General features: G+C 41.8%; 1 protein-coding gene across 1 annotated transcript in view; it reads right to left on the bottom strand.

Moving 5' to 3' along the window:
- Positions 1-201: 201 nt before the first annotated feature.
- Positions 202-25,666, bottom strand: part of LOC129710307 (G protein-activated inward rectifier potassium channel 1-like) — a 52,938-nt gene continuing 27,473 nt past the window's right edge. The window contains exon 3 of the mRNA XM_055657213.1: positions 202-5,725. Within this exon, the coding sequence (XP_055513188.1) occupies positions 5,130-5,725 (596 nt within the window). The 3' untranslated portion in view covers positions 202-5,129. The remainder of the gene's footprint in view (positions 5,726-25,666) is intronic.

Raw genomic sequence — 25,666 nt, 5'->3', positions numbered from 1 at the left:
CTAATGACACATTTGGTTTGTTAACCAGATTACGTGTTGTCACTTCGTTCAAGGCTTGGATATTTATGAAAACTTTTATGATCAGTTCTAGAAATATTCCAATCATCTCCCATCCCCAAGACTCATATTTCCCATTATCATCTCCCCCCCCCCCCCCCCCTCCCCCCCCCTCCCCCCCCCCCCCCCCCTCCCCCCCGCCACTCATATATTCCTTCTCTTTCTTCAGCTTTACATTTAACTCCTTCTTTCCTTATCTGACACCATTTTGTTTCCATTTCACCTCTAGCCTTTGTCACTTACTCCACCCATATGCCAATCCCTTATCTGTATCCACCTATCACTTACCATGCTTTCTCACCCTACTTCATCAGTCTGAAGAAGGGTCCCGACCAAAAACATCACCTATCCATTCCCTCCGTAGATGTTTCCTGACTTGCTGAGTTCCTCCAACAGTTTGTTATCTACAAGGAAGGGTGGGGACACAATTTATATTTATATATATTATTGAGTTAAGTGCGTTTCATTGAGCTAATTTAAGTGCATTCAATTGTTTTTAATAATCTCTTATCAAAGTTTTTTTTTCATTTTACATTACTTTTAAATGCAAACATCCCTTGTTTGATATTTAACGGCCTTCAAATTTTAGAGAAAAGATGATTCCATGGTGAGGTTTTTCACTTCTGATTGGAAAGGCTCTATAGTTCCCTGGGCCTTGCCTATCATTGGGTTTGCATCTGTAGACTGACTCCAACAAAATAAAACAAGATTAGAAAACAACTGAATAGCAATTTTCGGAGGATTTCTATTTCATAGAAGCTTTTTTTTTAAATGTTTTCCATTTCCAAGATGTGGGCATTGTGGACAAGGCCAGTATTTATTGCGTATGTCTAAAAGCTCTGGAGAAGTGGGGGTGAACTACCATCTCGATACATTGTGGTCCCTCTGGTAAAGGTGCTCCCATATTGGGTGTTGGGTATGGAGTTTGTGCCACAGTTTAAATCAAATAAGCACGTCACTCAACATAACCATAAATGAAATATTGCTGAAAAGACATCAGTAAATTCAACGGAATGAATCGATGTAACTTTTCTTTTGTGAAATGCAGCTTTAATCCTTTTAGTTTCTAGCAAGAACTAATTGTCTCTTCAATGGCAAACTAATGGATATTGTGAGCTTACAGCTTCATTCCATTTCTTTTTGTGTTATTTAAATATGTCACAGGCATCTTTTTCTGATGAGATTGTTCAAACTTCACCTCTTTGCGAAGAAGGTAATTTGGTTTTCCTCTCCAAACCTCAATAAGAAGTGTTTCAGTAACTGAACTTGATAACTGGCGCTCTGTCAAATTTCCCTGGTTGTTTTAGAATGTATGCCATAGCAACACAACTTCCCTGGAGTGTGCCCTGCCATTCAAAAAGGTAATGGTTGATCACCTCAAGAACACTATCCCTTCAGATCTTCACACACAATGATTCCCAATGTTCAAACCCTTATCCATCTCAGCCTTGAAGACACTCAATGACCAAACACTACTGCACTCAGGAGGTGAGAAATGCAATGATACACAACCTTTTGCAAAAATATTTATTTTCCTCATCTTTATCTTAAAAAGCCAATCCATTATCCAATTTTAGTTTAGTTTAGAGATACAGCATGGCATGAGACCCTTTGGCCCACTGGGTTTAGTTTAGTTTAAGGTCACATGTACCGAGGTACGGTGAAAAGCTTTTGTTGCGTGTTAACCAACATCTTTTGCGGAAAGACAATACATGACTACAATCGAGCCATCCAAACCGTACAGTTACACGATAAAGGAAATAATGTGAATAACGTGAATATTTATCCCACTTTCGCATCCACTCCCTACACTCGAAGGACAATTTACAGATACAAATTATCTTACAAACACCCATGTTTTGGGGATGTGGAAGGAAACTGGAGCACCGTGACGAAACTCACTGGACCAGATTGATTATCCATTCAGAGGAAATGATCTCCACACCAACCTAGACTTTTGATAAAAGTCCTGCTAACAACTTAAAATGAGGCAAAAAAAAAAATTCTCAGAGGTTCTGGAGTTTGCTTCTTCAAAGGGTGTAAGAAACAAAGTCTCTGAACATTTAAAAGGAAGGGGATGATAGATGGGCAGTTATAGTCATGCAGATGGAAATAGGTCCTTTGGCCAATTCGTCCATGCAAAACCAAGATGACCATCCAAGCTAATCTAATTTAGCCGCGTTTGACCTTTCCTGTCTACGTATCTGTCCAAGTGTCTTTTAAATGTTGTTATTTTACATCCCTCAATTACTCATCTGGCAGCTTTTTCATATATCCAAAATCCTCTGTGAGATAAAGTTGCATAAAAATCATCATCTTCCCCTCTCATCTTTAACCTTTTCCCTCAGTTCTTGATTCCCCTATCCTGGGAAATGACTGTGCATTCACCCCATCTATTCCACTCATAATTGTATGCATCTCTATACTGTGATGTATTTATGCATCACAGCCTCCTGTGCTCCAAGAAGTAAAGTCTTAATCTGCCCATCCTCTCCCAATAGCTAAAGCCCTCGGGTCCTGGATGATTGGAGGAACTCAGCGGGTCAGGCAGCATTTGTGAAGTGAACGGACAGATGATGTTTCGGATTGGGACCCTTTTCAGTCTGTCCAATCCCCCCACAGATAAACACAAAAAGCTGGAGTAACTCAACGGGACATGCAGCATCTCCGGAGAGAAGGAATGGGTGACGTTTCAGGTTGAGACCCTTCTTCAGACTAGTTTTCTGGCAGATTCTCCCATTTGTATACAGTTATTTGCCTATGTACCAGTTTAATTCATCCACAACCCACACATTGTTAACCAGTATTTTTATTTTTATTTGTATTTTTATTTTGTATTTTTTATTTTTACTTCTACTATCTTGCACTATGACCAGACGCTAAACTGCATTTCGTTGTACCTATGCTCGTATTTGTGCAATGACAATAAAGCTGAATTGAATTGAATTGAGTTGAATTTTCTTTGGCCAGTCTGAAGAAGGGTCTCGACGCGAAACTTCACCAATTCCTTCTCTCCAGAAATGCTGCTTGTCCTGCTGAGTTACTCCAGCCTTTTGTGTCTATCTTCGTTTTAAACCAGGATCTGCAGTTCTTTCCTACACAATCCCTCCACAGATGCTGCCTGACCTGCTGAGTTCCTCTAGCACTTTGTTTTTTACTCAAGATTCCAGCATCAGCAGATCATCCTGTCTTGATTCAAATTACACTGTATGACTGCAGGATTAAAAAAAAATTTCAGCTAAAATCTTAAAAAATATATTTAGCCTCGAATATTCTCGCCTATGGTGCTCGGTCACAGATCACTGGAGCTGACTGAGAGTTGTTAACTTGTCTATCCTGAACACAATGCAGACCTGTTACTTAATCTTGCTGCAGCACAGCTAACACTTATCTGGTCACTTGTCACCCTTGTGCCATGCGACTCATTCATTGCATTGCAACCTCATTGCAACCAAATTAGTTGAAGTTTTCAAGAGTGCATTAGATTTAGCTCTTAGGGCTAAAAGAATCAATAATATGGAGAAAAAGCAAGAATCGGGTACTGATATTAGATGATTAGCCCTGATCATATTGAACGGCGGTGCTGGCTCAAAGGGTCGAATGGCCTACTCCTGCACCTATTTTCTATGTTTCTATGTTTCTATGTTTCATCACCTCCACCCCAACCCCAAATTCCTGCTGTTGCTTCAAATCCCTTTTTTAAATTATTATTAAATATGTCTCTACAACTTTTTCTACAATCGTATTCCAGGTGCTAAGAATTCAATGCCTTTAAAATCAAGTGGCCCTTCTGGTTCATTGCTAATTACTATGAAGTTGCATCCTTTATTTATCAAGCATTACATTACATGAGTGGCAGGTTTCTTCTTGTTTAGTCCAGTACCAACCTTCATGAAAGCTTCAAGGCATTGAAAATTTCAAATTGTTCCAAACTCTTTTAGTTTCCTCTAAATCTTGAAATCTTTCTTTTATTCTTGACACCATTGTGATAAATCTGCTCATCACTCCCTCTGAGAACTTGGCATTCTTGTTAAAGAGCAGTTGATCGGGTAGACGCACAGAGTCTCGTGCTCATAGTGGGGGAATTGAGTACTAGAGGACATTGGTATAAGGCGAGGTGGGAAAGAATGAATAGGGTAACTTTTTCACACAAAGGATGGTGGGTGTATGGAACGTGCTGCCGGAGGAGGTAGTTGAGACAGGTACTATCGCAGCGTTGAAGAAACATTTAGACAGGTACATGGATAGGCCAGGTTTAGAGGGATATGGGCCAAACGCAGGTAAGTGTCCTAATCTTTCTAACACGAACAATGATGACTGAACAAGTGTCAGTGTTTCCGTTACTTTCAGTATGAAATTCAAATGTTTGCTTACCTATTTATTTTGATAAAGCTTCATTTCCTTGACCGACTAAGAAAAAGTATGATTTTGGGTCGGACACAATGTGGAGATGGTTTGACATGGTACAATTGCTGCAGTAATGTGTCGGTTTTAAAAATCTTTTCATTTTACCTCAGTTCACTAATGCTGTTGAACCTAGTCAATAGTAAGAACACTACATTAAAAACGAGAGACTTCAATTGGAAGTGAAGATCAGGTTGATTTTTTCTTCTTTAGCCAGAGGATGTTAAAATCAGCTTTAAGCTTCCACTTTCACGCAATTGAGATAGGTTAACTTGGCATAGGTTAGATATCAATCTTAGGGAACTGATCACCAGTGTGACAGACTGAGGAGAGTTGATTAAAGGTTATCAATCTATCCTCAAGAAGAGCTCTACAAATTAGTTTTACTCAAGACTTTAACCCAAAGTAAACTTTGCTCTAGAAAAACAACACATTCCTCTTTCATATGTGTCCTTACTTTAGGCTAATTTAGTATTCTGACTATGAAGCGTATACAACACATAATTTCATATTGTCCTTCCAGTTAAAACATTGTAGTCACGTGATTTTGCAAGCCAACATTAACTAAGTGTATTTAAATCCTCAATCCGTTTCAATGTGAGTCTTAAATCTCTGAGGTTTTACAGATCACCTCCAAGAGAGATTGTGCCTTTTTCCATTGTCTGCTTCTAAAAGAGACGATCAGAATTCATTTTTCTCAGCTTGGCAGGTAAATTGCCCTCCATTCGTGACCCTGCAGGTTGTAGGGCATGTGGCAGATCTCCCGTCGATTGAGTGATGGATTCGGAAATGGCATTGAAGGCCTTCAGAGGGAGTCTTTCCTCAACACCAGCATTGTCGGCAATTGAACTTATCCTCTGCACTTTCAGAGGGAGATCACCAGTGCTGCACGTTTTCTCTCCTATATCTGCAGTCATTCTCAGGACCTTCATCTGAATCTCTTCCTTGCAGGAACTCATTTTCTGCAGCTTGGATGGCAGTCTGCTGCTCCTTTCCTCCAGGGTATTGATGCAATCCAGGGAGAAGATTCGCTCCTTCCTGTTCTTGCTGTTGCCGATGGAAGGGGTGGCGCTGAGCGATGTCAGGGAAAGCTTCTCCTCTTGTTCCTTTATGCTGTACGGAGAAGTGGGGACCTCGAACGTGGAATGGAACTGGGAATAGTCCACACGGAAAAAGCCTTCTTCCAAGGACATGACCGGAAGGAACCTATGGCCCCAAAGAACTTCGTCTTCCGTGTACGATGTCCTTGCTTGACACGTCATTCCTGCAAAGCAGAATGACAGAGGTTTTAAAATGTTCCAAGCAGATTGGAATTTAACAAATGACCCTTTATTTATAAATACGAAAACATGTTAATGCTAGACACATTTGGACATCATGACGGCACAAACAAGGAGGCAGATTATTATCTCAATGGTGTCAGATTAGGAAAAAGGGAAGTGCAATGAGACCTGGGTGTCCTTGTACACCTGTCACTGAAAGTAAACATGCAGGTACTGCAGGCAGTGAAGAAAGCTAACATCATAATGAGAGGATCTGTGTATAGGAGTAAAGAGGTCCTTCTGCAGTTGTACAGGGCCCTGGTGAGACCACATCTGGAGTATTGTGTGCAGTTTTGGTCTCCTAATTTGAGGAAGGACATCCTTGCTATTGAGGCAGTGCAGCGTAGGTTCACGAGGTTAATCCCCGGGATGGCGGGACTGTCATATGAGGAAGGATTGGAAAGACTGGGCTTGTATTCACTGGAATTTAGAAGGATGAGAGGGAATCTTATAGAAATGTATACAATAATGCATTTATTTATACAATTTATTAACTTAATGTATTTATTAAATACAATTATAAACTGGACCAGCTAGATGCAGGAAAAATGTTCCCAATATTGGGGGAGTCCAGAACCAGGGGCCACAGTCTAAGAATCAAGGGGAGGCCATTTAAAACTGAAATGAGAAAAAACCGTTTTCGCCCAGAGAGTTGTGAATTTGTAGAATTCAGTAGGCAGAAGGCAGTTGAGGCCAATTCACTGGATGAATTTTAAAGAGAGTTAGATAGAGGTCTAGGGGCTAGCGGCATCAAGGGATATGGGGAAAAGGCAGGCATGGATTACTGATTGTGGATGATCAGCCATGATCACTATGAATGGCGGTGCAGGCTCGAAGGGCCAAATGGCCTCCTTATGCACCTATTTTCTTTGTTTCTATAAATGTACAATAAATTGGTACAGTTGACCCTAATGACTGAAACTGTCTCCTTATTGATCCCATTGTAAAAATCAGACATGCCCATTACGTGACGGCACATAAATGGGTGACACAATGGGGCAACCGGTAGAGCTGCTACCTCACAGCCGTAGAGACCCAGGTTCGATCCTGACCTCAGGTGCTATATGTGTGGAGTTTGCATGTTCTCCCAGTGACCGAATGCATTTCCTCCAGGTGCTCTAGTTTCCTCCTACATCCCAAAGACATGCGGGTTTGAAGGCTAATTGGCCTCTGTGAAATAGCGTGCAGGGAGTGCATGAGAATGTGGGATAACAGAACTAGTGTGAATAGGTGATCAATGGCCGGCGTGAAGAGCTTGTTTCAATGCTGTATCTTTCAATCGATCAATCAATTACTGAGTACTGTTAATTCTGCCCCAATCACAGCCCCAATCAACTAATACATGTATTATGTGTAAGAAAGAACTGCAGATGCTGGTTTAAATCGAAGGTAGACACAAAATCGAAGGAATGGGTGACGTTTCTGGTCACGACCCTTCAGTTTGACACAAGATTTTAATTCGACACAAGATACCCAGGAGTTATCGAAAGATAAGATACTTTGGAAAAACTTGGATTGTATTAACTCAAAATTCATTCAAAATTCTGAGCAGCTGTGTGAGAATAAACAGTGCACAGATGATTACCAGTGACTGATGAATCATATATTTAACTTCAGGATTGGTATAAGACGAATAAAGAGGAGATGAGAAGAAATCCATTCATACATAATTCTTAGAATATAGAATGCATTACTAAAGTTCATTGTAAATCAATTCAGTCACAACACTTAGTAGGGAATTAGCTAAATACATGAAGCAGAAAAATAGCAGAAAATTGAGATTTTTTTTTCTGTCTATTCAAGTCCACTGTTTGATTCAAACAACCAGAGTGATGCTTATGCAACACTGCCAATTCTTGAGCAGAAAACATAATGCTGGAAGAACTCAGCCAGTCAGGCAGCATCTGTGGAAGGAAATGGACAAATGGCAATTTTGTTCAGGACCCTTTAGACTGAAGAAGGGTCCAGACACAAAATGTTTGTTAATCAGACTGACGAAAGTCCCGAGCTGAAACATCGTCTGTCCATTTTCTTCCTTAGATCATTAAATCATAAGTCATAGGAGAAGAATTAGGCCATTTGCCCCATCGAGTCTGCTCCCTATTCAATCATGGATGAACAGTTTTGCCCTCTCAACCCCATTCTCCTGCCTTCTCCCAGAAACCTTTGACACCCCTACTAATCAACTAGATTCAGGGACAGTTTATTCCCAGCCGTTACTAGGCAACTGAACCATCCTATCACCAACTACAGAGCGGCCCTGACCAACCATTATCTAAATGGAGACCCTTGGACAATCTTTAATCGGACTCTACTGGACTTTATCGTCACTAAACGTTATTCACTTTATCCTGGATAGCATATAACAAAAAAACCTGTTCACTCTACCTCAGTACACGTGAAAACAATAAACTAAACTAAACTAACAAATTGTCCTCCACTTTAAAAATATCCATTGACTTGGCCTCCACTGCCGTCTATGACAAAGAATTCTGTAGATTCGCCACCCCTGGCTAAATAAATCTGCACTGCCTGACATGCCCAGTTCCTCCAGCTGTTTGTCTTTTGCACAAGATACCGGCATCTGCAGTCTCTTGTGTTGCCATTTTACTGCCAATTCTTGATGCTTTATCACAATCGTACATTGTGAGATCGCAACCTTGGTGAGCAGTGCTGAAGGGCCAGATCTCATGGTGACAGAGAATGGTACAGAAGACCAATTTATCCCAATCATTCCATTGTTCATTACATAATTACTTCTGTTCAAGCAAAGGATGAAAGGTACATCACTTAATGTTAAATGTTCCCTCTTAGAAAGCCATATCCATCATAGAAACTGCTGAAGATTAAATGGTAAATCTTTCTTGCCTGTGCTTGAGAATGTTATGGTTTTGCGATGCACACCTGACATCTGGGCCCATGGTATCCAACAGACATTCCACTGAGGTGATTAAGGAACATGGTTTTGATATAAACATTATGAATAAGGTGATGATTTGCTTGTATGAGAAGTAGACAACATAACCCAAAATCCAGTGGGACGTAATGATACAAGCCGGTTTCAAGGATTCAGATCAATGATGGGGAGACAGAGAATATGAAATTTAAAATGAAACATTTATTAAAACAGTGTAATAGCAACAAAACAACTAAACAGCTGAGCCTCACGCCTATCTGTGGCATACTGGGGACTCCTTAACAATGGCCTGGCCTGGAGAGTTCGATGGTCTTGGTATCAATCCCCATCCCAGTTGGAGCCCTGTGAGCAGCATGTATTTATATACTCAATAAACCCTTCGCTTCTACCCAAATCTACAAACAACAGTCAACCACATTTTCTGAAACTGGCCATGGGAACAGGGGTTTTATAGTCAAGCTAAATCTCGGATGTCACAAGGATTGAAGGTCTGCCTTGTTGTCTTACCACTTTTTGTCCTTGAGGCTGCATGACCTGAGACCTCATGATTTACCAGTTCCTTCATGTGGGTGAAACTGTTTCACCAAGCACCTATTTGTTTTTTTTCTTAACCAGCCTGCTTGCTTGATGTGTGCTAAAAACAGGTAACTCCATTTCCGCTGAGAAGCCTGTTTTAACACTAGCATTACACATGTGCGATTGTACCCAAGATCACAGACCAGCTTCACATCACATACTTCACATCAAAGGTGTATGGAATCTGTGAAGTTAATATGGAGGTACAATTTGGCCTAACAGTGCCAAAGTCCTGGGTTCGATCCTGACTACATGTGCTGTCTGTACGGAGTTTGCACATTCTCCCTGTGACCACGTGGGTTTTCTCCGTGGGCTCTGGCTTCCTCCCACGCTCCAAAGACATACAGGCTTGTGTATTAATTGGCTTCTATAAATTGTCCCTAGCTTCAAGGATAGAACTAGTGTATGGGTGATCGTTGGTCGATGCAGACTCGGTGGGCCGAAGGACCTGTTTCCAGGGTATATTTCTAAAACTAAAACTAAATGATGTCATGAAACATAATTCCTTCTTTTTCCTAAAGAAGATGGTCATGGCAGTGTGCTAATAGTGAATCAAAACTTATTTGGAAAAGTAGATATCTGCAGATTCTTTTTCCAACAATGTTTGACACAGGGATCAGTGTACCTGGCAGGATATGCAAACACAACAGACGGTGTAGCAATGAATAAGCTCAGAAGGAAATCCTGGTAATATGGATTAAAGATGGAAACTTGAAAAATTCCACAGCAGATACTGTAGGTGTATGTGTATTTGATAAAAGGAAAAGATGAGTTGTGAATCATTTGAGCCCTGAATACGACATAGATTGCTGACGGAGTTAAAGCAAGCAAGTGCAAGCAAAGTGCTGTGTGTAATCTTAACAAATTTCTTATTCCTGTAAAACTCCATTGCTGTATGTCCACAACTCCAGCATTGCACTGACCCAACATTTAAGCGTGCCAGATTTTGCGTAAGGGGTTGCTATAGAAATTGCTGTAATGCTAATACTACGGTTAAAATGAAAGACAGAAGGACCATCCAAAATTAATTTAAAATCCTGGTAATTAAGGCAGCCCCAACCTGCTCTGAAATTGTCATCCAAGCTAAACTTCTACAGGTTGATGTGACAATGCAGCAATATCCACATATCCGGCCACCACTTTTCCTTGCAATACTAATGTTCTTTTTAATTATATTCCTGCACACGACCCCTCTCTGAGACTTACTTTATTTAACAGTGCATCTTCTTTAAACCATGTCCCACTGCTCGCTTCCTTCTGCTGAAGCAGAGGGGTGCTCTGCGGTACTTTATATCCCGCACCAGTGCAATTTGCTGTCACCAGCTGCCTCTCTGACAGATCGTGACAGGATTTATACCCCATGTGAGATGAAACACTCCACTAACACCAGTAAAATGGCAAAAACAACTAATTAAACCAGTCAGGTAAGAATTGGGACTTGGGGGTGGGGGGGGATGGAGGGGATGGGGGGGGGGGGGGGGGGGGGGGGGGGGGGAGATTTATTTAATAATAAAACTGTCAACAACAATCTCCTCATGTCATTTCCAACAAGAGGCATATTTGATTTTCATGGAGATACCAACAGAAGTCTAATTGCCAACACCTATTAGCTACATTATATAGGAGAGACTAGAAATTCTTATGTTCATTTAACTTATAAGTGAATGATAGATGGCCACATAAAGGTATTAAATGAAGCAACAAAAATGCAAAGAAACGGCTTAATGTTGTCAAAAAGTAAATGCAGAACAAGGGACAGTGTCGCAGAATAATGTTTCAATATCACTGATGTCAATAAATCTACCTGAATGTGCTTGTCACGCAGCCTTTAAAGAGGGATTGCAACATCGAATGTGAATTCTCTTGTGACTTATTCTAGAGACAAGCAGATACTGTCAAGAAGAGACCATTGGCTTATGTGGATTGATGACTTCGAAGGGCCATTTTAGAACCAGATGAACAAATGTGAGAAATTTTACACAGTATAGAATTTCTCTGAGTTACATTGTTCAAGGTTTGCATATCATGAATCATGTAATCTTTTTGGTATAAATTAGCCTAAGGCTTTGATGAAATCCTGCGTGAAAAATGTTACAAAAAGAAAAGGGACATGGCTGAAATCTTTTCTTTGTAAAAGCAGATTTAGATACCTTTGCTTCAACTCATTACTTTGGCTACACACCATGATCAATACTACTTAAAATACAGGATATGAAACAATGGGAATATTACATAAAAACAGGAAAATAATCTTGGAAGTTTGAAGATCTTCAGTTTCACTATTGAGTGCTGTATTTACGGAAACACCCATATCCCAGCTTCACATTTCACTCCTCTTCTCTCCTTATCCGACATTCTTTTGTCTCCTTTTTATCTCTTACACTTATTCATCCATCTGCAAACCAATCCCGCTTTACCTGTATCCACGATTTCATTTACCAGACTGTACCAGACCTACCCCTACCTCTTTGCCAGCTCCCCCACCCCCAACCCCCCTCACTACAATCAGTCTGAAGAAGAGTCCAGACCCAAAACATTGTCTATCCATTCCCTCCACAGATGCTGCCTGAACTGTTGAGTTAATCCAGCACTTTGTGCTTTGTTCACTGTAAAATTAGTTTGGCCACCCTCATACTAGTTGCACGCCAAATCAGCTTAAAGGGCCCGTCCCACTTGGGCGTCATTTGCGCGTCATTTACGCAACATCCTAAAAATTGGGTGGCGCGTCGTGATGCGCGCATGGCGCGTGGTGAGGCGTGGTGGCCAAATCTTTTGGCTGTTGAGTATGTCCAGGCACGTAATTTCCTCTCACTCAGAGAAACTACTGATATCAGGTAAGGGAAATTAAATAAAGAACACACTAATACAGGATGCCATCGGCTTCTGATATTATCTTTAAATTACTTTGCTGCAGGGGAGCAGATGGAATTTCTCCTTATCTCTCGTGTTTCACTCTGCTTGATGCAATGAAACTGGAGTTCAAACAAGCAGAAAAACTCAACAGTACACGAGCAGCAATAGAGTTATAGTGTCATGCAGTGCAGAAGCAGGCTGTTTGGCCCAACTCATCCATGCTGACCAAAAGGCCCCAATCAAGCATGTCCCATTTGCCCGCATTTGGCCCACATCCCTCTAAATCTTTCCCATTCATGTACCTGTATAATACCGTTATTGTACTTGCCTCAACTACTTCTGGCAACTCTTTCAATATGCCCACCACCCTCTGTGGGAAAAAGTTGCCCACAGGTTCCTATTAAATCTTTCCCCTTTCACTTTATGCCTCAACCCCCTAGCTCCTGAATCCCCCAACTCTGTATTCTCCGTATCTATCTATATTACTAAAAGTCTGATCTTGACCGCTTTTGGCCCACTGTGCTGCGATTTCCGAGAGAACACCGCCATTTACGGCCGTCATTTTTGGCCACCTCATTCAGAGCCCACGTCTGCCTTCCTGGATCAGAGGATTTTTCCCATTGATGAAAAATCAGAGAGATATTAATGTTTTTAAAACATTCACCATTCTCTCTGCTGCCCCTGCTGGAGGGAGGGAGATGGACTATAAAACCAGGAAGTGGTGTGCCTCACTCAGTCTCTGCAAGATGGAGGTCACGTCTCTCTGAGCTCTGAATAACACTGAACACATGTCTACTCAACTGTGAGTGCCCTTAATGTGGTTTGAAAATGAAAATATAGTTGGTTTGAAGTAAAAAGGCACTGCCTGCAAATGGTTGTTTGGGGGGTTTGGTTGAAGTAAAAAGGCACTCTCTCCTCCCCCCCCCCCCCCCCTCCCCCCCCTCCCCCCCTCTTCGCCCCCTCCCCCTTTCTCCCCCCCCTCTCTCTCCCCCTCACTCAGCACCCCCCTCTCTCCCTCCCCCTCTCCCCCCTGCCTCTCTCTCCCCTCTTTCTCTCTCCTTCCTCCCCTCCATCCCCTCCCCCACCCTCCCTCCCCCTAAAACCCCCCTCCCCTCCACACCCCCTACCCTCTTCCCTCCACCCTTCCCCCTCCCTCCCCCCCCACCCTGCTCCCCACCTCTCCCCCCTCCCCTCACCCCCTCTCAGCACCCCCTCTATCTCCCCCTCACTCTCACCCTCTCTCTCTCCTCCCCCACCTTTCCCCCCTCACACACCCTCCCTCTTATCCTCCCCTCCACCCCCTCTCCCTCTTGCCCCTCTCTCTCTGTCTCTGTCTCTCTCTCTCTGTCTCTTCCCCTTCTCTCTCTGCCCTCACTCTCTACCCCCCCACCTCTCCAGATGTGACTGCAAGTTGGGGGCTATGCGTCAGTAGATAGGGAGGTTATGGGGTAAAAGGAGCAAATTAATAACATTAATATAATATTAAGGGGGGTAATTAGCATGAGTGCGGAGGGGGGGGATAGTAAGTGTGTGTGTGACGCTGCATGCCGCCCCCCCCCCCCCCCCCCCCCCACCCCCCCACAACAGCACGTTGGGGGAACAGACCCAACGGGTCTGCACTTGGTCTAGTTGTATTATAATTTTATACATCACTATGAGATCACCCCTCAGTGTTTTCCACTCCAAATAATTAACCCTGGCCTATGCAACCTCTCCCTGCTGCTCAACCTTTCAAGTCTTGGTAATAGCCCCATAAATCTCTGGACTCTTTCCAGTTTAAACACTTTCCAATTCATCCGAAATAAATTATTTGACTGCTTTCCATTTGCAACCAACATTTCATGTAACTAATTTTATCAGTTATGTTTCATATAGATGTACAGCACATATTTTTTGATAGGAACATATGTTAGAGAAGAGGTCATATCGCCCACCAAATCACATCCTGGAGGGATGCTAATCTCCTTAACACATGATATAATTATGTTCTGAATAACCCAGTGGTTTTGTCTTTATTACATTACATGGTAGATTAATCCAACATACATCTCCCAGTAAGTGCAGAAGCTGTTTTTCCGGATATCTGTTATGTATAAATATACTTGTCATAAATTTTCTTTTTAGTGTTTTAGAGATTAGAGTTACAGTGCGGAAAAAGGCCCAAAGGCCTACCAAGTCCGCACCGACCAGCGATCTCCACACATTAACACTGTCCCACACACACTAGGGACAATTCACAATTGTACCAAGCTGATTAGCCAACAAACCTGTATGTCTCTGGACTGTGGGAGGAAACCGGATCACCCAGAAAAAACCCACGCAGGTCATGGGGAGAGCATACAAACTCCATACAGACAGCACCCGTAGTCGGGATCGAAAACCGGGACTCTGGCGCTGTAAGGCAGTAACTCTAACACTGCGCCACTGTGCCTTCTATGTCCTTTGATCCTAACCGCTTGAAGAACTTTGTTATACTGGATTATTTTATATCTGCTTGCTCATCTTCCGTATATTTAAACATCCTAAGACAATAAAGCTCATAAACATCTTTATATAACAGTCTTCTAACCTATCTAACAGATATCAGATTTGTATTATTTTATATGACTTTAGTATATGACAACTTAATTCACCCCATCCTAAGTATTCATTTCTACTATTTAAATAGACCATAAATGTTGGACGTTGCTTTGTTTTTCTGGTGAAAAGTACGAGTTAAGTGCAGTGCCTGTAAATCAACGACAATGCAAATTATGCACCAGTTAGGTGTTGGGAGTTTTATTGAAACATTTGATTTGAAAGCTTCATGGCCATCTCCACTGCAGGTAAAATTTGTTAAAAGCCTAGCATCATTCCAGTCACATATCAGAATAAAAGCTCTCGTAACTACCTTATGGAGCTTTTCCGGATATCTCCCAATGTATGAGAAGTGAATCATATCTTTCTGGTGAAAATCAGCAAGGGGTAAAGCCCTGTTTGTGGACCAAATTGATAATTCTGTAACAATGGGTGCAGTCTATCCACAGTCTACACAAATTCTACACTCGTGTACTTTTAAGTCTTTACAAGGTTTTTTGTCAAAAGATAGTATTGTTTCGGTTCCTTCAGTCAATTGCACAGTATTAAAGCTGGCCAGTATCTGGGATCAGAGATTAATGGTCATATTAATTATAGACAATAGACAATAGATATTAGGTGCAGGAGTTGGCCATTCGGCCCTTCATGCCTGTACTACCCATCACTGTGATCATGGCTGATCATCCACTATCAGTACCCCGTTCCTGCCTTCTCCCCATATCCCTCCCCATATCCAGAGAATTGGCCTCCACTGCCTTCTGAGGCAGAGAATTCCACAGATTCACAACTCTCTATGTGAAAACATTTTTCCTCATCTCCGTTCTAAATAGCTTACCCCCTTATTCTTAAACTGTGGTCCCTGGTTCTGGACTCCCCCAACATCGGGACATGTTTCACGCTTCTAGCGTGTCCAAACCCTTAATAATCTTATATGTTTCAATAAGATCCCCTCTCGTCTTTCTAAATTCTAGAGTATACAAACCCAGCTGCTCCATTCTATCAACATATGATAGTCCCACCATCCCAGGAAATAACCTTGTGAACCCTCGCTGTACTCAATAGCATGAATATCCTTCCTCACATTTGTAGACCAAAACTGCACACAATACTCCAGGTGTGGTCTCTCTAGGGCCCTGTACATCTGCAGAAGGACCCCTTTGCTCCTATACTCAACTCCTCTTGTTATGAAGGCCAACATGCCATTCGCTTTCTTCACTGCCTGCTGCACCTGCAGTTACTGATGAACGAGGACCCCCAGATCTCGTTGTACTTCCCCTTTTCCCAACTTGAAACCATTCTGATAATAATCTGCCTTCCTGTTTTTGCCACCATAATAGATAACCTCACATTTATCCACATTAAACTGCATCTGCCATGCATCTGCCCACTCACCCAACCTGTCCAGGTCACCCTGCATCCTCATAGCATCCTCCTCACAGTTCACACTGTTCTGCGTCATCTGCCAATTTGCTAATGTTACTTTTAATCCCTTCATCTAAATCATTAATATATATTGTAAATAGCTGCAGTCCCAGCACTGAGCCTTGCGGTACCCCACTAGTCACTGCCTGCCATTCTGAAAGGTACCCATTAATCCCTACTCTTTGTTTCCTGTCTGCCAATCAATCCATGTCAGTACCCTAACCCCCAATACCACATGCTCTAATTTTGCCAACTAATCTCCTATGTGGGACCTTATCAAATGCTTTCTGAAAGTCCAGGTACACTACGTCCAATGGCTCTCCCTTGTCCATTTTCCTTGTTACATCCTCAAAAAATTCCAGAAGATTAGTCAAGCACGATTTCCCCTTCGGATATCCATGCTGACTCGGACCGATCCTGCTACTGCTATCCAAATGTGTCGCTATTTCATCTTTTATAATTGAAAGATACAGCATGGAAACAGGCCCTTTGGCCCACGCGGACCGACCGGACTTTGGACTTTGAATAATGGTGCCGCTCGCATGCGAAATATATGCAATGAGAATTTCACTATGCAACTAAAGCACTATTGACCATTATTGATAAAGTCCATGTCGACCATCAATCACCTATACACATTCATTCTCTGTTATCGCACTCTCGCCTCCTCCTTTACAAAGACCAATTAACCCGCAAACCTATATATGGTTCTGCACAGAGAAGTTACTAGATATTTAGCCTATCCCCCATGCTTGCTGATATACACGTCCCTAGTCAGGCAATTTTAAATTACTCACTCTCACTTTTAAATCCCTCTCTGGTCTTTCTTTATCTCTTCAATGTCTTTCAAGCCTACATCCTTCATTGATTCCTTCATTCCTTTAATTCCGGCTTAAGCAAAGATGTATTCCTTTGGGAAATAATAAACCATCTGAGAAGAATGAGCCCTCGGTGGCTTACTAAAGAAGTTAAAGACTATATCAACTTGAAAGCAAAGACATACCACATTGTAAAGATTAATGGTAGGCCAGAAGATTGGAATATTTTAGAAAAAGCAAAGGATTACTAAAATAGAAAAGAGGGAGAAAACACATTATGAGAATAAACTAAACTCAAAGAGGCAGCTGATATCATCAAAGACCAACACTTCCCTGCCCACGTTCTAATTTCTCCGCTTCTATTGGGATGAAGGGAGAGGTACCTGAAAATCGTGACCTTTAGGTTCAAGAACAGCTTCTTCCCAGTAACCCTCAGGCTCTTGAATCACCCTGCACAACACTAACCTATAACCCACTAAAGGGCCTGTCCCACTTGGGCGTAATTTGCGTGTAATTTATGCGTCATTATTTACGTGTCACGACACACGACGCATGTTGCGTGGTGACGTAGGCAGTGATGAGCAGTTGCCAGCGGCGCCCCAGGATTTTGGTATGTACAAAATCTTCGCACGCCATCTGCGTGATGTGCAAATGACGCCCAAGTGGGGCAGTCCCTTAATACACCACAAAACTACGATGAACTGTGTCTTTGGCTGCACTACAGACTTCGGTTTTGCACTCTTATTACTATTGTTACAGCTATTAGTTTAGTGTATTATTAATTATTATATATTTATCTCTCTGTTATTGCATTTATGGGCCTGTTAAGCCACAGCCAATAAGGATTTAATTGTTCTGCGTTCTGAACATATGACAATTAAACACACTTGACTTTTGACTCCTGAAGTATAAAAAAACGTACGTAAAAAGGAAGAGCGTGGCTAAATGAAATGGTCTTGCTTTACAGAAGGCCTGATCTCAGACAATGATGAGAGGGCCTACCGGGAGGAGGTGGCTGATCTAGCACTCTGGTGCCAGGAGAACAGCCTCCTCTTGAACATCAAAAAAACGAAGGAGCTGATCATGGACTTTAGGAGGGCACATCATCCGAGGACGTACACTCCATTGAGTATAAATGGGGATCCTGTGGATAGGGTGAACTGTTTTAAATATCTGGGAGTCCACATCTCTGAGGATATGACATGGTCATCACACGCCTCAGCACTGGTGAGTAAGGCAAGGCAGCGCCTTTACCACCTCAGGCAATTGAGGAAATTCAGAGTGTCGACGAGGATCCTATAGTGCTTCTACGCAGCGGCGGTGGAAAGCATCTTGTCCGGGAACATTACCATCTGGTTCGGGAATTGCTCTGCCAAGGACAAGAAGGCTCTGCAGAGAGTAGTGCGTTCGGCCGAACGCACTATGGGAACTTCACTCACCCCCCTGCAGGAACTATACAACAGGAGGTGCAAATCCAGAGCAAACAAAATCATGAGAGACCTCTTCCACCCCTGCAACGGACTGTTCCAGCCGCTACGGTCAGGCAAACGCCTCCGTTGCCATGCAGTGAGAACGGAGAGGTTGAGAAGGAGTTTCTTCCCAGAGGCAATTCGGACTGTAAACGCCTTTCTCACCAGGGACTAACTCTACAGAACGTTTTTCCTTCTATTATTTATTATGTAAAATGATATGTGTGTTATGATTGTGTTTATAATTTGTTTGGTTGTTTTGTTGTTCCGCGAGCATTGCCACTTTCATTTCACTGCACATCTCGTATGTGCATGTGACAAATAAACTTGACTTGACTTGACTTGACTTGAGAATGAGGGCGGGATTAATAATGGGAAATGGATGACACAGATTTCGAACATTTTCTTTATCTGTCTTCTGAGGATTCTAAAAGCAATCCAACAATCACAGGAAATTAGTGAGCAAAAGGGGAGCTTGAAAAAAGATGGAAGGATCTTACAATAATCTCGATCATTGGGGAATAAGTGCTCGGCAAACTAAGGAGACTGAGGGCGAACAAGTCCCCAAGCAGGCAAAGCAGACCACATCCAAAAGACGCGGTCTGCATTTATGGAACTAGTACAAGCATAAGGTGCAATAGTAATTTAAAATATAAATGGTACCAGGATCTGGTAACGGGGGGTATAAAATATATATTTTTTTAAAACACGGTTGGTATATCCTTTTTTGCGGAGTTTTGTGTTACAATAGAGCGATTGTTTTTCCTTTTTTTTCCTTTTCTTTCTAGGGTCTTATTTCCTTTCTTTACTTCCTTCTCTAACTTCTTCTCTAAGGGGCTTTCTTCTCCCAACACTTTCCTGCACCTTCACGATTCTTGCTCACTTTCCTTACTTCTTTTATTTCTACCTTTTTTAAAGCTCGAAAAAGCAAAGTGGTACAACAAAATGTAATAAGATATATGCGATGTGTATTACTGTAATTTACTGTACTTCTAATAAAAAAAAATAAAAATAAATAAAAAGTCCCCAAGCTGGCGTTCTGAGATGTTAAATGAAGAGGCTGCTGGGATGGCTGGTGTGTTTCCTAAATCGAGCTGTTGTTGGTCTCCTGCACAAGTTTATCAACATGAGAAGATGGCCCCGTGCACCAAGCTGACGAGCTTGGACAATGTGCAGAAATGTATCGAATTGCAAATGCCAGTTTAAACCTAAGATAGACACAAAAAGCTGGAGTAACTCTGCGGGACAGGCAGCATCTCTGGAGAGAAGGAATAGGTGACGTTTCGGGTTGAGACCCTTCTTCAGAAGCCTGAAGTTCCACACCAGCATGTTCAGGGATAGCTACTTTCCTGCAACCAGCAAATTCTTGAAACCAACCTACACAACTCAAACCTCGTCAATGGAAAGCCACAGCCCACTTCTTAACAGATTCCACACTAAAGCTGACAAAAAGCAGTGGGAGTTGTAGAATGGTAAGCACTATTCATTTTAAGGCACCACATTTCTAGACTAATGTCAGATCAGCATGAGTGATTATGGTCACTTGAGTAAATGACATAGAAAGTCAAAACAAGGAACGGCAGATGCTGGTTTACAAAAAAGACACAAAGTGCTGGGGTAACTCAACGGGTGAGGCAAGATCCCTGAAGAACATCAGTAGGTGATGTTTTGTGTTAAGACCCTCCTTCAGACCTTCTGTAAGTGATCTGAGTTGTTTCAGATTAGGGGAGAAGGTAGGAGAATAGGGTTGAGAGAGAAAGATAGATCAGCTATGATTGAATGGTGGAGTAGACTTGATGGGTCAAATGGCCAAATTCAGCTCCTAGAAGTTATGAACCTCTCCAATTTCTGTGAAAACCTTGATTAACAAGATCCATGCTGTTACTATCAATTCTGATAGTAAACCAATTCTGATTTTTGCTCTGATTATTAAAATAATCCAAATCAATAACCAAATCAATATTCCAACCTAAAACGTCACTTCTCTTATTTCCTCCCTAGATGCTGCCTGACCTGCTGAGTTCCTCCAGCGCTTTGATCATTGGCATTTCTGTCTATCAACAATCAGGGTATTTGTTCACTCATGAGAGCCAGCCATCACAACATGATGGGTGTCTCGGTTCCCTGTCCTCAGAAGCTTTTAGATTATCCAGATTAATTATTTTTTCCCAGTAAAGATGTTTAGATAGTCAGGGACTGTCTTGTCAGCTACAGTCTGTAGTTCAATGCAACATCGTGTCAGACTTAAATATCAAAGTGAGCAAAATATCATTGCAGCTATTGAGCTGGTTATGAATGACCTGCTGTTATCTTTGATCTTGAGCACAAAAACCTGATGTTCTCTGAGTTTGGGAGATTCTACTGATAGGGTTTCAAGAGAATGTTTGCTTCTCCTGATGAATAAATACTTTTATATCAACCAGCTTCAGGTTCCAGGCAGACTGGTTTACAAGTCACAATGCTCCCAGAGACATGCAGGTTGATAGGTTAATGTAAATTGCCCCTCGTATCCAAGTAAATGGTGGAATCTGGGGCACTTGGAATGGAAAATCAGAAAAATAGAAATGGGATTAGTCAAGAGCCGAGTACTTTATTGTCATATTTCCAAGGTAGAACAATGAAATTCTTACTTGCAGCAACATAACAGAATATGTAAATATAGTACACTGTAAATAATATAATAAACGAGAGAGAGAGAACAAAAGTTCAGTGTGTGTATATATACACATACTCACAAATACACACACATATATATATATATATAGATCATTTATATACACACACACATGCATGTACACACAAAAAAACCCCAATAATAGTGCAATAATAACAATAATAGTCTATGCAGTTCAGAGCTCATTTAGGTTGTTGTGTTTAATAGACGAATGGCTGCAGGGAAGAAACTGTTCCTGAACCTGGACGTTATAGTTTTCAGGTTCCCGTACCTTCTTCCCGATGGCAGAAGTGAAACGAGTGTGTGGCCAGGGTGTTTCTGCCTTTCCGACAATCAGGAAAGCTATTTCATTTCCAGTGATTAATCCAACATTGATCTCTTCAAAGAGACCGTCCCATCTAAAGCCTTTGACACCGCGTGTATGCAGAGACATTCAACAAACAATCACATCAGGACATTATTGCTATAGAGGGAGTGCAGAGACGGTTCACCAGACTGATTCCTGGGATGTCAGGACCGTCTTATGAAGAAAGACTGGATAGACTTGATTTATACTCTCTAGAATTTAGGAGATTGAGAGGAGATCTTATAGAAACTTACAAAGTTCTTAAGGGGTTGGACAGGCTAGATGCAGGAAGATTGTTCCCGATGTTAGGGAAGTCCAGGACAAGGGGTCACAGCTTAAGGATAAGGGGGAAATCCTTTAAAACCGAGATGAGAAGAACTTTTTTCACACAGAGAGTGGTGAATCTCTGGAACTCTCTGCCACAGAGGCTAGTTGCGGCCAGTTCATTGGCTATATTTAAGAGTGAGTTAGATGTGCCCCTTGTGGCTAAGGGGATCAGGGGGTATGGAGAGAAGGCAGGTACGGGATACTGAGTTGGATGATCAGCCATGATCATATTGAATGGCGGTGAAGGCTCGAAGGGCCGAATGGCCTACTCCTGCACCTAATTTCTATGTTTCTATGTTTCTATCAGTACAGAATTAAAGCAAGCTTTGTCAAAATTAGGTGAATAAAATGATTAGCATCAGTCCAGCCCTTAACCCATGCAGTTGAAGTGTTGTGCTTCTTCAAAATGCTAAAATGGAACCACATTGTTAACTGAAGTGCTCGAAATTTGATTATTGAGAGTTCACTTATGAAAACTGACACGCGGATATTTTTGGAGGAAGCTGTCTGTCTAAATATGATGTCAACTACATACAGTGTTACTCATGCACAAAATATGCCCCTCTGATGCATGGCATGATTTTGCACAATCAAAGCAGCATAAGGCCAGAAACCTAATGCATGTGTAGGGTTAGAAAGGTAACGTTTGACTCTCTTATGAAAGTCAATATTAGACTTTGAAGATTGGAATGAGGAATGATGAGATATGTCGGAATCCTCTCGTGTCATAATGGTGAATATTTGCCATTGAAAAGGAAGTGATAAAAGAGGAAGGGTACTTTCTCAGAGTCATAGAGCTCTTTATCACAGAACCAGGCCCTTTGGCCCTCCTAGTCCATGCTGACCAAGTTGCCATATTGGGCTACTCCCTTCCTATTCATACATCTGTCCAAATGTCTTTTAAAAGTTGTAATTGTATTCACTTCAATAGCTTCCTCTGTCATTCCAGATATGGACTACCTCTGAGTTAAAAAGTCGACCCTAAGATCCCTCTTAAATCTCCTTTCTCACTTAAACCTATTCCTTCTAGTTTTGGAATCCTCTATCCTGGGAAAAAGACTGTAAATGTTCACTTTATCCATGCCCCTCGGGATTTTGTAGATCCCAAAAAGATTAACCCTCAGCCTCCAATGCTCCAAAGGGAAAAGGCCCAGTCTTTCAACCTCTCCAAGCCCAAATCTTCTTCTTGCGTATGGCATGCACAGCCTAAAGTTGTAGGACAACTTGGTCTATTTGATCTTATTTGATTGTGCACACCAGGTTGATTGCATTCGTCGAAACAGGGCGTACCACGTGAAGGTTGCAATCTCCCACCCCACAAGCTCAGATAAAGAAACAAAAACATAGAAACATCGAAAAATAGTACCCCGTTCCTGCTTTTTTCCCCCATATTCTTTGATTCTATAGCCCTAAGAGCTAAATCTAACTCCCTCTTGAAAACATCCTGGTGAATCTCTTCTGCAGCCTTTCCAATTTAATGACATCCATCCTCTAGCTGGGCAACCAGAGCAGCACACAGTACTCCAAGTGTGGTCTCACCAATGACTTGTACAGTTTCTTCTTTTGATTTAGGGAAACAGTTTGATCTTATATTTGATGAGTGGAGATTCCTCACCCATAAACTGACGGAAATGCCTGGAAATGTTGCATGGTTTGAGCAAGAAGGAGGCAAAAAAGCAAGGGGTCCCTCTAAAACCTCCAGTGAAGGCACACTGCAAACGTACTGATGGATTGCATCGTGGCCTGGTTTGACAACTCAAACGCCTGTGGATGAAGGTGGCTACAGGATGTGGTGGGCATTGCCCGGTCCATCACAGATACTGACCTCCCCAGCATCGAAGGGATCTACAGGAGGCGGGGTCTCACAAAGGCAGCCAATATCGACAAAGACCACACCATTCAGACTGTTTACTACTCTGATTTGTTGAAAACATAAAAATATTTCCTTTCTCTCGCACTGTCAAACCTCATTAAAAAGACGACCAAACAGATCATAAAGAAATGCTATTTTCTCTATTGCTTTGACACAAGAATTGAAAAATGGTCAGCCAACACGAAGCAGGAAATAGCTCATAAAAAACCCCCACTATCTACATAGATTTTAATAAATGGATTTCAGTCCATTTTCTTGGAAATATAAGGGAGAAGATTATACTCTGATATAATCAGGCATTGATAAGAGATAATACTGCTGAGCAGAGTGCTTACCTCCTGCCTGTTAAAGGCAAACATCGGAATGATATGGTTTCATACTAAGATTTCAGACTTCAATGTTCCCTCTGCCAGACACTTCAGTTTAGTTTAGTACAACGATACAGCATGGACACAGGTCCTTCTGCCCACCAAGTCCACGACAACCACCAATCACCCATTCACACTAGACCTATGTTTTCCCATTTTCTCATCCACAGCTGACACAATAGGGGCTCATTTACAGAGGCCAATTATCCACCTAATCTGAACATCTTTGGGATGTGGGAGGAAACATCAGGAAGGGAAAGCTGTGGGTCCACAAAGCTGTCTTTATGGACGAGAAGGTGTCAGAGAGAATGAATAACTTCAATTTCTTGGGTGTGCTTTTGCTGAAGATTTGTCCTGGGCACAGCACATTGATGCAATCAAAAAGAAAGCTCATCGATGCCTCTACTTCTTTAGAAGGTTGAGGAGATTCGGTATATTACCCAATACCTATCGAAGTTCTACGGGTATACAGCAACGAGCATATTGACTGGTTGCAATGTGGCTTGGTTCGGCAATTCGAACACCGAGGAATGAAAGAGTCTACAGAAAGAGTGAGGCGTTGCCCAGTCCATCATGGGCACTGACCTCCCCACCATTGAAGGTATCTATAGGAGGCGTTGCATCAGAAAGGCTGCCAGTATCATCAAAGCCCACACCATCCTGGCCTCTCAATTTTCTCTGACCATCGGAAAGATGTTGCTGGAGCCTCCATTTTCAAGAACAGCTTCTTAATTGCAGTGTTCAATTATCAGGCTCTTGAACATTGCACAACATTAACCACAGCCTTACCTCAGCAACTATGATCTAATGTGGACTTTGTTTTGGTTGCACTACGGAATTAAGTTTTGCACTATTATGGTCTGGTTCTTAATGTATTAATTGTTATTTTATTATATTTAAATATTTGGTTGTTTGAACCTCAATCCTTATTGCATTGATGACTTTATCAAAAACAGTTGAGTTATATGGAAATCAGACTTTACTCATAATTTCAGACTACTGACTGTTTGCACTTTATACAGTTCTAAGCCTAAATTTTAAATTACTTGTACATAACTTGGAAGACTTTCTCTCTCAGTAAATTCTATAACCATGTTAGTTTCACCGCTGACAAATATCTCAACTAGGTTGGTATGTTGCGTTCCAACCGCTGCCTGCAACCGATGCCACATAAACAACAAACCAAGTAGAGAATATAGACATGAGGAATTGCAGATGCTGTTTTACATAAAAGGACACAAAGTGCTGGAGTAACTCAACGAGTCAGGCAGCATCTCTGGAGAACATGTATGGGTGACGTTTCTTGTCGGGACCCTCCTGAATGGTTCATGTTAGGCCTGGCAGCAATTTTTCCCTCAGTACTTTTGTGCGATTGAAATGTTATAAAAACATACATTGTGCTGATGAAATAAAGGATAGCAAGCAACCAGATTCTTCTGATTGACTTTTAAAGCAAAATGACGGATTGCTTTACTTGAAGGTTTTGCTGGGTTACTCATGTCTTTTCTCAAGAACAAGAGGATTATAACACTTTCTCATCCTCTTCTTACCTACGTATCTCCATCCCTCTGGCTTTACATTTCACTTCCCCTTCGTTCCTCAACTAACACTCTTTTGTCTTTGTTGGTCGCCCTTTGTCTGATTATCAATTCCAGCCTTTATC

This window comes from Leucoraja erinacea, chromosome 27 (assembly GCF_028641065.1).
Source record: "Leucoraja erinacea ecotype New England chromosome 27, Leri_hhj_1, whole genome shotgun sequence".
Taxonomy (NCBI): Eukaryota; Metazoa; Chordata; class Chondrichthyes; order Rajiformes; family Rajidae; genus Leucoraja; species Leucoraja erinaceus.
Note: the sequence above shows the minus strand (reverse complement) of the source record. Positions and strands in the feature narration are given on the sequence as shown.